This window comes from Triturus cristatus, chromosome 12 (genome assembly GCF_964204655.1).
Source record: "Triturus cristatus chromosome 12, aTriCri1.1, whole genome shotgun sequence".
Classification (NCBI taxonomy): domain Eukaryota; kingdom Metazoa; phylum Chordata; class Amphibia; order Caudata; family Salamandridae; genus Triturus; species Triturus cristatus.
Window position 1 is genome coordinate 421,948,260 of NC_140595.1, and position 14,327 is coordinate 421,962,586.

Genomic DNA, 14,327 nt, shown 5'->3' on the forward strand with positions numbered 1-14,327 from the left:
TCCCATCTTAGAGCATCTGGCCCTTGGTTTTCTTTTGTTGTCCATGTCTTCTTAAGGAGAATGTGTCCTCTCTCACTTTCATTCTCAGTGTGCTTCGTGTCCCCCCAACTGCTATCTGCAGTATACTAGGCTACATTAATGGATGCTTTTATAGGTGTCTTAGTCTTGTGACTTGTCTTCAGCCCTTGTAAATATAAGGAGTGGCATTGAGAGGAGATTAGTAACACATCTAAATGAGTTGAGCACCTGCCACATGACCTGTAGGTTACGATTTCTATCCTTTCATGGTCCCTTCAGCACTTCAGGTTCAAGAAAGAGTACTGTTGAGCTAGGGGATCTTCACACCTGTTATTGAGCATCAAGAGACGATTCAGTTTGTGGTCTCTGCTACAAATATAACTGGAAACAACTACAACTATTGTTGGTGTTTTGTTGTGGTATTTGTTATTGTTGGTATTATTATCACATTATTGTATTGTTTAATATTTAGAAGAAGCTTAAGAAAAGGGAGACTTTCAAAATAGGGCATCTATTAAGAATACAGGAATTGCACTTAACCACACCTAAAACCTTTATGTAAGCCAATGGACAAGACACAGTCTGCAGAGGTATGTGCATATAAAGATCATCACTGGCTTCAACACATTTCAACAAACCCAACCATTCATCATATTGAGTTTGTTATTATGAGGACCGTTGTGTTAGGGTACAGTGCATTTTCTCTGTAGACTACTTTCATCGATCAGTCTGTTCCTATTCATCAATGCCACATGGCTGGACTTTCTAAAATCAAAGTTGCTATCACCAATTTGAAGGAGGAGTATAAAGGTTTGAAACATTTAAAAAAAGATGACCACAAAAAACAGTGAGATGCATGCAAATTATGTCGCCTTAGATAAAACACAAATGCTTTCTTTTTCTCACCAGAAATATTCTTTTGTACCTGCCAACGTGGATGGAGTGTTTCTCACCAAGAACCCAGAAGACCTTATGGCTGGAAAAGAGTGTAATCCAGTCCCCTATCTGATGGGCGTCAATAATGATGAATGTGGCTGGGTATTCCCATCTGTAAGATTTCCCAATTACTATTTCAAAAGCTTTCATGTGATAGACCAAACAAACCATAGCTTTAATTATGTTTATGTTTCTTTCTCCATTTTTTGTTCATCCTCTACTTCAATGATAATAGTGATGAATTCAAGCCATGGAGGGTGGGCGCTTGCTAGGTTAGCATTATTTACTGCAAATCCAGTCACAACCACTTGTTATTTGGGGCACATAATAAGGGTAGGGATAATTACCTAGTATTATTGACTGGCTCAAAGTTTGGTACTGCTTCCAGCACATAACCATGTCATACTTGACTCATTTTTCAACTGCCTGTTGTAGAGCTGCTGCTGACAGCCTAAAGCAGTAGGGGAAGGCTACATTCAGAGGACTGTAGTAGGTGTCCTGCTCTTAATATTCCAGTTAATTTGCCAGTTCCACTAATGTCTTTAAGAGTGATGGAGAAAAACATTTTAAAAACTATTTACAAGACACATTTACCGATTTAGACACAGAAACCGGAATGTGCACATTGCACGTGTTAAATAAGGTGGCACCGCAATAGAGATAATTGAAGTAATAGCACTGAAATAGCTTGCAGGACAGTTTTAGAATAAGAGAAATCATTACCAATGGTTATAATGCCTAATAATAGGTTTTTCTTTAATAGACTACATATAAGACGATGGTTTATTATTCATTTACTGATGAGACTAATGATCTCCTGCTTGCGGTCTTTGTGGTTGCGTTCTACTTTTCTGGGCACCCACTCACCTTTGTGCCTGCATCTCGTTGTCCTGCTGCTCTCCGTCCCCCGCTGCCGCCATTACCAGCTGCGGCCGCTGTGCGGGGACGGACTTCACCTCCCAACATCCCATGCGCCAGGGGAGCAGCTGACGGCGCTTACGCGCCAGGAGGCGCTCAAAAAGACTGGTGCTTCCTCAGCAGAGCGGGCTCCTGCTTGCGATCTTTGTGGTTGCGTTCTACGTTTCTGGGCACCCACTCACCTTTGTGCCTGCATCTCGTTGTCCTGCTGCTCTCCATCCCCCGCTGCCGCCATTACCAGCTGCGGCCGCTGTGCGGGGACGGACTTCACCTCCCAACATCCCATGCACCAGGGGAGCAGCTGACGCCGCTTACGTGCCAGGAGGCGCTCAAAAAGACCGGTGCTTCCTCTGCGTCGCGGGACGCGCGCGGGCACCGCCGGGCTAAGCCCGGGCAAAGGGCGGGCCCTCTGTAGCCCTCAGGAGCCGAGGGAGGCCGGGTCGGGGTCACCCCCTTGACTTTCCTATGTGCTGTTTTTAAAGTATTTTGGTTTGATCTTTACTACTCGGTGGTGCTCATACCCTTTCATTTTTCATTGTACGTATTGTTATAGTGGTGTACGATATTAAGTTATATCGATATGGCTGATTGTGCTAATAGGGGTACTCTTGATAGTTATCTATTTAAAGTCACCTCAAGTTCAGATCGCGAAGCTACACTAGCAGAATTAAGAGTGAGGCGTCGTAATTCTATTGAATTGATTAAAAGTACGTCTCTACTCACGACCCCTCAGTATGTGGTAACTTCCCCAGATGTGAGTGGCTTTTCCTCTAAAGAGACTCCACCCCCTTCTGGTAATAATGATTCCATCGTATTGTCTCAAAATGAACATTTTGTTGAGCAACTGACTGATTTATCCCCCATGGTCTTAACCACACTCCCTAGTCAAACTGTCGAGCCAGCTGTTACTAATGGGTCATCACTACAAGTTAGCAAGTCTCCACCCCATAAGGTTAACCTACCCAGGCAATTTAAATCCACGGGCCCAGTGCCTAATAAACGGAGAAAGATAGACTCTGATTTGTTAAGGAATAAAAAGGAAATAAAACTTAGCCGCAACTCTGGTGTGGCACCTGCCGACAAAGGTCCTACATATTGTACAGCTAGTACATCTTTTCCTAGCAGGCCAACACCCTGTCTGCTAAGTGACATAAATGTTACAGAGATAATGGGTAAAATGGATCAGCTATTGAAATCTTTGTTGGTACCTGTTGTTGAGAGTCTAAAAACAATTGAAAAAAGGCTGGAGAAAGTGGAACTCTTAATGAATAGTAAAATGGAATTAGCCGCGGATTCTCGCAAATCATATACAGCGCCTCCTGCTGGTCTAGGTCCTGCTGAACCATCCTATACTGCTCCTCCTCTGGAGATCAATTCCCAAACTCACCCGAGTACTAGCAAGGCAACCTGCACTAATGCACGTGGAATTACAACTTCCAACCTAATGAAACCAATTATTCCAATTAAAACAAGCGATTACTTGGGAGATAATGTTCTGTCACAAACAGGCCCAATGAGTGACAGGAAAGGTTATAAGTTAGCTTCTACCTCTAAACTACGTGGACCTTCTTCTATTAACTTGCCACCAGAAGCTGTCCCCCTTGTGGTTGTCCTTGCGGGTGTTCCTACTCTAAAAGATGGCACAACAGAGGGATATTTGCAGTTAAAAAACAAGGTGATCCACAGGCTTGGCCAGAACCGCCCTCTTCCCTCATATATCAACGGGGAAATTCTACATGTTCGGCGTTTATCTTGGCTTGGAAACACACAAAAAAATATAGATGGGGATATCATTTTAATCAATTTTAGGGACACTAGAGCTGTCAGCCATATCCTTAATTGGCATACTAATTATACGAGATCTTTTATTACTACTTGGGAACTAACCTATTTTTATCCTAGAACTCAGATAGTTCCCAATATTATTAATATTGGGGCTCCACCTTCTAATCAATCCAACCCTCCTATTCCGCTCAGAAATCGATATGAGGTATTAGCAAACCTCGAAGATGTGGACTGACTTAATAGCCCTAAGGCTTCCTCCTTGGTCCCTGGAAAGCCATCTTCTGACACATTTTTAGCCTCTAGAGACCTAAGAAAGCCAGTATCACAAGCAAGCACAGATATCTGTAATGGTCATTTCTCTGCCCCAGATTTTTTACCATCTGTTGACAGCTTGGCTGGCACCAAGGCTATCACGGGGAACCTACTCTCCTGGAATATAGCTGGATTATCCTCTAAATTGGATTCTGAGGATTGGATATCTTTTGTTAACAGTTTTGATTTGTGCATATTCTAGGAGACTTGGTTATGTGAATCATCTTTTGTACAGGGATATTTGAATTACTCGGTACCTGCACTAAAAGGACCTAGGGGGAGACCAATGGGGGGTTTAACTATATGGGTCCGTCAGAATTTAAAACTATCCATTAAAGTTGTAGAAACTAATAATCGAGATATCCAACTAATTAAAGTGAACCTAGAAAAACTAGGTATGTTGGATATTTATAACATCTATGTCCGGAGTGATAGGGGGGGGAGGTCAGAGACTCTAGCAGCTTTGAGCTGTCTTCTTGATACCCACTCTTTAAATAACAACATTGTCATTGTGGGCGATTTTAATAGAACATTTGAGCCATTAGTCAATGAAGACGATCTTTTCGGGGAGGAAGAGGATTGTCAATGGGGAGTACCCAAACTAGAGCTCAATGCGGTTGTGCGTTAGACCAATGACGTCATTGCCCTAAATTCCCTCTGTTATGAGAAGGGCTTAAGAGCTCTGAATGGAAGGACTAGTAGTGACAGGAACGGGGCCAGCACATTTGACAATGGGCGCCATAATAGTAGAATTGACTACGTTTTATGTAGCCTTAGATTGTGGTCCTCAATATGCGACATGGAGGTTGTAGGGAGAATTGAGAGTGATCATAATCCCTTGTGTACAACACATAAATGGTGGTCCCATACCAACCAGCCCGATGGCTCCTCTGAGTTGGTTCCTCCCCTGATTGTTCTGACTAACGACCTGCGCAGACTAAAGTGGGAAAAGATAGCAACCAATCACCAAGCCATTGCTGAAATATCTGACCAAGTTGATCAAGCAATACTGTCAATTGAGCTTTCTAACTCATGTGACACTGGTTTAGACAAGGTAGAAGAATACATAATACCATCTTCTGCACAATCAAAGATTACTTTCTTAAACCGGTAAAAAACAATGGAGCCAGAGCCCCCAAGCCTACCAAGTGGTACAATGAACAGTGTAGAAATGCACGTCTAACCTTGGGTAACGCCATTAAGGGCGGTCAACCCTCTGTAATTCAAACAGCTAGAAGGGATTACAAAATTAGTATATCCAAGGCTAAGAAAGCATGGGACGAGCATCATTGGTCTGAGCTAAGGGTAGCCAGCAACACAAGGGACTCCCGGTTGTTCTGGCACATTGTTAGATGGGGAAAATCTGGTTTCCCAGAGACCCCGTACAATAATGTGCCTGAAGAAGAATGGGTAACATTTTTCAGAGCGCAGTATGCTGACCCAAACAGTTCTAGTTCGGGTCTAGAAATTAGAGCAGATCAAATCCAGGAAACTCTTTTTAGCATCTCTGAAATTACGACAGCCCTTGGCTCAGTGGCTTGTGGACGTGCTCCTGGTCTTGATGGAGTGCCAGCGGACTTATTTATTAATGACAAAGAACGCTGGAGCAAGTACATTCATCTTCTTCTGAATGCCATTGCTCAGGGCGCATCGGTACCCACATCCTGGCAGGGGGCAGTAATTATACCCATTTTTAAGAAAGGCGACCGGTCCCAGGTCATGTGAATCATCTTTTGTACAGGGATATTTGAATTACTCGGTACCTGCACTAAAAGGACCTAGGGGGAGACCAATGGGGGGTTTAACTATATGGGTCCGTCAGAATTTAAAACTATCCATTAAAGTTGTAGAAACTAATAATCGAGATATCCAACTAATTAAAGTGAACCTAGAAAAACTAGGTATGTTGGATATTTATAACATCTATGTCCGGAGTGATAGGGGGGGGAGGTCAGAGACTCTAGCAGCTTTGAGCTGTCTTCTTGATACCCACTCTTTAAATAACAACATTGTCATTGTGGGCGATTTTAATAGAACATTTGAGCCATTAGTCAATGAAGACGATCTTTTCGGGGAGGAAGAGGATTGTCAATGGGGAGTCCCCAAACTAGAGCTCAATGCGGTTGTGCGTTGGACCAATGACGTCATTGCCCTAAATTCCCTCTGTTATGAGAAGGGCTTAAGAGCTCTGAATGGAAGGACTAGTAGTGACAGGAACGGGGCCAGCACATTTGACAATGGGCGCCATAATAGTAGAATTGACTACGTTTTATGTAGCCTTAGATTGTGGTCCTCAATATGCGACATGGAGGTTGTAGGGAGAATTGAGAGTGATCATAATCCCTTGTGTACAACACATAAATGGTGGTCCCATACCAACCAGCCCGATGGCTCCTCTGAGTTGGTTCCTCCCCTGATTGTTCTGACTAACGACCTGCGCAGACTAAAGTGGGAAAAGATAGCAACCAATCACCAAGCCATTGCTGAAATATCTGACCAAGTTGATCAAGCAATACTGTCAATTGAGCTTTCTAACTCATGTGACACTGGTTTAGACAAGGTAGAAGGAATACATAATACCATCTTCTGCACAATCAAAGATTACTTTCTTAAACCGGTAAAAAACAATGGAGCCAGAGCCCCCAAGCTCTGGCTCTAACCAGGTAACTATAGGCCAATAAGCCTTATAGATACTATCCAAAAAGTTGTGGGGCGTGTGATTGTTAACAGGCTCCTGGACTGGGCGGAGGAGTTTAATGCTCTTTCACCCTTTCAGGCAGGCTTTCGTCGCTCCACTAGCACGGTGGACCAGGTCTTCCGATTTATATTGTTACAGTGGAAGACCGTAGTGCTGGGAGAGGGAAGCTTGTATGCGGCTTTTGTCGATCTGAGGGCCGCTTTTGATCTTGTCCCTCGTTCTATGTTATGGTCGGTTCTTAAGAAGCAGGGACTCCCAAACGAACTATTATCCCTCATAATGAGACTCCACGAATCTAATTACGCTAGAATTCAGTGGGGGGGGGATGGGCTCGGTAACTGCGGACTTTCCTGTTGAAAGAGGAGTTCGCCAGGGATGTTCGATGGCCCCCGTGCTTTTTACACTGTACATTAATGATGTAGTAGGCCGGATGCTCTCAGCACAAGTGGACGCCCCTTTTTTAGCAGGAAGAAGAGCTGGATGCAGTAGGAGAACTGCCACTCTATTGCTTTGTTGGGCTGGCCTGCTGCTTTTGTCCTGGGAATGAAAGGACTGGACTCTGCTTTCTGCATCGTCTTTCCAAGGTTCTCCACGGTCTTGCATGTGCTTGCCTCCTGTTAAGAAGTCTCAGGGCCATCAAAGGCTACCTGCAGACCCTGAACTCCTCTACTGGGAGTTCTGACCTGCAAAGTGGGTTAATTCCAGATCTGGGCCCTTGGAGGTGGTTTTGCTGCAAAGAACCAAGAAAATCCACGCCTTGACTGTTGGCACCTGTTTTCCAGAAGCAGCATCGCAGCCAACGCATTGCCGCAGTGCGGTCGAAGTATCAATGCTATGCTTGCCGTGCAACTGAAAGATCACCTCAGCCTGAGTCCTGAGCACCATGTCACTGACATCTGTGTTGAACGCTCTGACTCCGATGCAGGCCCTGCTGTGCAGCTGAAGAAATCGATGCATCACCTGCTTCGCAGATGGGAAATCAATGCAGTGCCTGTTTCGTGGCCACCCCATCAATCCAGTTCATCCGGATTTTTGACGGATCATCCCCATGCGCCAAGTTCTTCAGCGCCCACAGTAAGCAACTAAGATTGCGTGTCCAGAGATCAACACATCACCTCCCCTGAGAGTAAAGAACCAATGCATCACCTCCCCTGTGCTGCAGTAAGGAACCGATGCAGCACCTCCTCTGGCAGTAAGGAACCAACACATCACCTCCCCTGTGAATAAGGAACCAACGCATTGCTTTGCTTTTTTGGTGCATCACCTCCCCGAACAGTAAGGAACCAATGCATTCCCACCCCAGACAGTAAGGCACCGATGCATCACCTCTCATGCACTGCAGTAAGGATCCGATGTATCACCTCTACTGGCTGTAAAGAACCGACGCATCACCTCCCATGTGAGTAAGGAACCAACGCATCGTTTTGCTTTCCCGGCTGCCACCCCTCCCCTGCATCTGTTTTTGTCTTTGATATTGACACATCCCAGGTACTTTATGAGAAAAATTACGCATCTATAGTTTCCTATGGACTGAACTATTAACTAGTTTTAGCCTTTTAAAAGTGATATCTTTACTTGTGTGTGTTGGATTTTTGTCATTTTGGTCTTGTTTTATTAAGATAAATATTGGTTATTTTTTTAACTGATGTGGTGTCCTTTTGTAGAGCTTTCACTGGGTTACTGTATGTGTATGGAAAACACTTTACACATTGCCTCTGAGAAAAGCCTGACTGCTCGTGCCAAGCTACCAAGGGGGCAAGCTAGGGTTATCTTAGCTGTGTAATCCCCTTACCATGACTAGAACAAGGGTCCCTCCTTGGACAGGATGCAAACCTCTGCCAACTAGAGACCCTGATTCTAACAGATACCTGGTTACATTTATAGAAAATAGACAAACTGCAGTAGCAATTGCAATTTAAGTTCAAGTTATGAAGTGGCGTTGTGAATGAATTCCAGCCCCTGCAATGCATTCACCAAAATATAAAGCAAGAACCCAAGAAGATAACATATTGAGGGTTTAGCAGCCTCGTCTTTTTCCCAGGAAAATGTGTTGGTGGCTGTGGGCCTTCAGCTCTAATGCTGCTCTTAGGAGAGGCTTTGCTAGTGTGTACTGCTGCCTAGTGACTTATTCACACTGTCCTGATGTGCTTAAGAATACCATAGAGCAAATTATACTATGGTAACCCCAAGCTCACCTTGTTGTTGATTTCAACCTTTAAGTTGAGATGGCTAGTGATGTACTTGAAACTAACTTCTCATTGATAGTGGCTTTTATTGGTTTCTGGCTGGAAGTAAAGGCACCGTTTTTTATCTAAGGGAAGGTGATGGCAGGAGATCTAGTCCTGCTGGGCTGAACAGACATTTAATCAGGTTAAGAATCTCCTGTCCTTCTGCAGTGTTGCCCACTGTAAGAATGTCCAAATCAGAAATCAAAATGTTATCCAAAATAAACACCTGCTTAGTTATAGCAGATTTGCAATCAGCTTTAAGTCATCCTTAAAAGGACATAGATATAGACTCGGCCCTAATCAATCTGGAGAACTGTGTTAAGGATGCCTTGAGACCTGAAGCTCATCTTTAAACCATTGGGAAACAGAATCATCCCGTTAAATAAGGCTGGTTGACTGAAAAACTGGCATGAAGATGTGCCATAAACAACAAGCTGGACATGAGTGAAGGTCATCTTATTCTGATTCAGACTTATTGAAATATACGCTACAGCTAAAAACTTACAAATAGGTGCCTAGTGGCAGCTAAAAGCCAATACCAGAGTAAGCAAATTTCATCAGTTATTCATTGTGATAAGAACATTTCTCATCCCCTCCAGCTTCTTAAGCATGATGTCCATCTCGCAAGACTCTTGTAATCAACTAGCAGATTACTTCACACAAAAGTTCAGCTAATTTATGATGAGATACTTAACACTACTGAGTCCACCGTTGTAAACCTTTATCCTCCAATACAGAAAAATCAATATCTTGAGTGAACAAAGTTCCTGCTGCTGACAGTTGAAGAGGCCAATCTGCTTCTTGCCTTAAGTTGGTCTCTCCAGGTGACCTCCTGCCCTCTAACTCTACCTCTGGCTGTAGTTCTTTGTTTCGGGTACAATTACAGAGCTATTTAATCTCTCGCTGTGCACTGAGACAGTTCCAACCTCCTGGAAGCAAGGTGTACTTTCCCTGCTGTTCAAGAAACCCAGCTTGGATGCAGTGAAAGTTTAAAACTACCCCAAAATTGCATTACTACCAACACTTTGTAAAATCTTAGAACGTCTGGCAGCCAATCAACTAACTAGACTCTTAAAAGACTGTAAATTATTGGACAATTGGCTGTTGGGGTTCCACCATGACATTCAGGGTATTAAAACCCTCTTTGATGAAGAGGATGTAGTGAGAGTGATATTATTTGACCTTAGTGTTGCATTTTATATGTCAGACAGCCAAGTGTACATGAATAGATTGTCATTGCAGGCTTTAGGGATACGATCCTGAACCTCATGAAATATGATTGGGTCTTACCTACTCGAAGGAACCTACATTTAATTGCCTGTTGTGCAAAGAGGCTTAAGGCTCTTTGCTTGACTCATAATCTCATAATTTCATTTTATAAAGAGAAGGAGAAGTTTTATATCTAAATAAGTACTGTCAACAGAGATCTCTAAGATCCATTAGTCATTCACTTCTGCACATTCACAGAATACACAGTTTCTGGTGGCATTGGTCTTTTCACTACAAAACTAATACATTGTGTAAACAATCCCTACATCATTATGACAATTGTCTAATTTCCTGACCTTACAGAGAGCAATTACATTCTTCTTGTTTTGGTAATGGAGGTTGTCCATCTCCTTTGGATTTGCTGCTCGTGCTCAATCTTCTATTAAGTCCTGACAGACCGGGAGTGGTCCAATGGGGATCCATCCTGGGCCCCTGCCAGATGTCCTCTTGGATTCCTACCGCACCTCGTGACCCTGGATTCTTTGTGAACCGGGCCGCGCCCGCCCTCGGTGGACCCATCCCAGGGCCCCGAATTCGCTGCACCCTAATCGGACCCTTCTTGGCCACAGCCTCCCCTGGATCTCCCCTGATTAGGCTGTGCCATCGCTCTCTTCACTTCCAAATTGAAGTCTCTCCAGCTGATGGACCTGCCCTCCTTGCACTTCACCCCCACACCTTCATTCAGTAACCCGGTCCTGATGATAATCCTCCATTGATAGGATCGAAACTCCGTTGACATACCAGCGCAACCTCCCGCACCTTTTTTCTGTGGTTCTCTAGAATGTTCCCAATTTGTAAAAGTTGATGTAAATAATTGATTACGAACCACAAGTGCCCATGTATATATTTTTGTCACTTCTCATTCTGCGCCATCGCTGTTTTTCTTTACTTGTCACCTGCGCCGTTCACCTCATAGTGTCAAGAGCACTTGCGGGCAGAAAGGTTTCGTGTTACCTATGCAACAATGGCTTACAGGGCTGATACACTGTCTCCAATTTCCATAACCCTTGTCTGTACCCTTTCAAATATCTGATGCCTTTGGCACATCTAAAAATCTTTGTTGAGTCTCCCTGTTTTGTGTTTCCATCAATGTTTTTTGCATGCTTTATAATCAGCCTTTTTCAATAATACCGGTTGAGATATTGGTGCTTGTTTATACTTCCACACCCAGATTTCAACCTGGTCTGTGGGTACACTCCTGTTATGTGTACTTATAGTGTATTGTTAAAGAACACTGTGTTATTGATGGCATGGAGTCATCTTGTAATCTTACACAGAAAGGGTTTTTGGGTCAACCCCTTTGATTGATTTGGATCAGGCTCATTCAGCCATTGTTTGGTGAAAGTGTCATCCTCATGGTGGATCACCTCACAAGAATATTTCATTTTCACAGACATGTAGCCATTTCCTTGGTTCAGAAGATATCTAGGTCCACCTATGAAGTGCTTCTATTGGAATGCGTGGGCTGAAAAGAGTCCTTGCGCTTCAATGGAAACTCATTGTCATCACTTATGCTCTTCCATACCTTGTGTCACCGCTGCTTGCCACTCACTCAAGCTGGCCCTTGGTCTCTTAAGAAACCAACCCCCTAATGCAACACAGATGTCATACCTCAAGTATCTTCCTATTGTTCCTTTCTTTGAGGTAGCTGCTTTTTATGAATGTATAATGTCATATCCGAGATTGCTGCTGCATTTACGCAAAAGATTTGCAAAGGATGTTTCTTGGTACTTCGACTTCTGTGGCAGGTAGCTGGTTGGACTGTAGTATTTAGAAACAGCAGAGTTGATAACTATTAGGAAGGATTGCACCCCTGCTTCTGCACCGATAATGATTGAGGATACTACTACTATGTCCCTTCTTTTTGAGTTGTGTATGATGGGGATTCTGTGAGCTGCAGTCATTGCCGCCACCAAGCTCCCTCCTCAGGTTGGTGTTCCCTGGGACAGGGGCTGATCTGAATCAGGTCAATTAGGGTTGATAATGAGTACAGGACTTCGATATCAGGCCTGAATAAAAGCCTCTTGGAGCAAACAATATGGCTATGGCTTTAGCATGAGACAGCATGGGAAGCGCCAGATCACAATAGCTATTAAGAAGGTGCTAGGGAAGGATGGGACGTCGGAATCTCTGGAGTTATGGAATCTCGGACTCCACCTCAGTTGTGGATAGTATGGAAATATCAATTAGGGTTAGTGGGAAAAGGTAGTCATCGGTCAAATGAAACCACTTCACACATTACCCATTAGATGCAAGATTCACTTCATAGAACAGTCCCCTGTGTCTTTTTATTAGCCGCATTGATTGATGGGAGTGGCCTTCATGGAAAGCAGAATTCATTATTAGACAAAGACCTCACTTAGATTTTTCAGGCCTGTAGTACAAAACAGTTTTTGCAGTTGCAGAGCCTGCAATTGGCAAAATCACAGGCTTGGCAATCATGAAATATTGTGTCTCAATGCACAAAGTGCACATTCCAAGTTATAAATGTATTTATGGCTCACATAGTACACTTTGCAAGCCATACCGGATCGCAGGAGAAAGGTGTCATGAAATGGGCATGCTCCTCTGTTCTGTAAGTTAGTATGCAATGTATCAATGCTTTCCCACTGAAATTGAAGCCACACGTAAGTCTGCTAGAAAGTTTATTTCCCGGACTCCTGTCATAATGGAAGAGAACTAGGGACTGGACAGTCTGACAAAGATATGGAAACGTGGAAGGTAAGGGAACTGATGACATGTACGCGCTATAGGTACGTGTGGTGGATGTGGCTCCCAAAAGGCACACACAGGCTAGTTACCTGTATTGAAAGGACAGAACATTGCTCATGCATGGAAGTGAGGAGAGGAGACCAAGCAGCAACATCCTGCTTAAGCATGTGCAGCCTTGTGCTCCTTTGAGCCCCTACAGCAGTTGGCACCCTCTGCTGCCTCACAAGTTCAGTGCTCCACTGATCTGCCTTTAGGCTTGCCATTTACTTTCAGATCACACTTAAAATTGGGGTGAGAGGGGGGCGTGGCTTGCGCGCCGCTACGAGATGGCGGGTTGCGCTTGAGCTCCGTGCCGAGCGAGGGCCGTCGGAGGCTTATTTATTACCTCACATTGCCCCATACATGCTGAAAGGTGGCCTTTTATCCCTGATGTTCCCGTGTGTTGCCTGAGCGGGATTTTCGATCTCTGGAGCTGCCATAACTGTTTTTCTGCCGTTTTGTGGTGGTGCTCGGTGCTTTTACGAGCGGCCGCCATTTTTTTTTTTTTTTTTTTTCTTATCTGACGGAGATGCTTTTTCTCCACAACACGGTGGCGCTTTTTCTCCGAACTTGCCAGGAATGATGGAAAGCAGGTGCTGGTGATTATCTTTATAGTTCTGGAGGTTTATATTGGACTTCGTTCATTACCCATGCTGCATTACTACCTGTGGTGAGAATATTTGGACTTTCTTTAACTATACTTCTCCTCAGAGTGCCTCAGATGCCTTTATTTGGTGTTTTTCTGCTCTATGACACCCTGCTTCTTGGTCTTTTTGTGTTCGGAAGGCGTTTCTTTTGATACCTGGAGAACATTATATTTTTGTCATGAGACTCCTCTCATTTGCCATGTAAGCCCGCCATTAGTTCTTTCCTGTGTTGGCTGCTGAAAGTGCGCTTTCCACTTTTTGCTCATTTCTTTTTTATATATTATATACTAGTATCCTTTGGCTTTTTCCTTCCCTTCATTTCTCTGAGGTGCTGTATTTTGCGCCTACGGTGGCTGTGTGCTCTATGGCTGCAAATATGGGCTTGTCACCAACTGCTAAAGACGCAAAGGACTCTAAAGCTTCTCTTAAGAGGTCCAAGCAAATATCTCCTACTCCGGACAATCCTCACAAAGACACCACTTCCACGCTTGAGACTATTCTGACGCGCCTTAATGAGGTTCACGACATTGCGCAGTCTACCAAGACTAACACAGATTTGCTGCAAGTGGAGGTGGCAGCCATTAGGAATGATTTCAAGGCTCTCTCCCTTCGTGTATCAGCCACAGAATCTCGCATTAGTGGTGCAGAGGATACTATGCAGAAGCAATCTAGGACTCTTTGCCAGTTAGAACGCTCAATGGCGGCATTGCGGAGAGATCTCACTGAACAAGAAGATCGTAACCGCAGATCCAATCTGCGCATTTT

The 14,327-nt window shown here is 44.0% G+C and overlaps 1 protein-coding gene across 1 annotated transcript in view; it reads left to right on the top strand.

Moving 5' to 3' along the window:
- LOC146776047 (fatty acyl-CoA hydrolase precursor, medium chain-like) overlaps positions 1-14,327 on the top strand; it is a 275,087-nt gene that overhangs the window by 121,662 nt on the left and 139,098 nt on the right. The window contains exon 9 of the mRNA XM_085639929.1: positions 928-1,068. Within this exon, the coding sequence (XP_085496055.1) occupies positions 928-1,068 (141 nt within the window). The remainder of the gene's footprint in view (positions 1-927; positions 1,069-14,327) is intronic.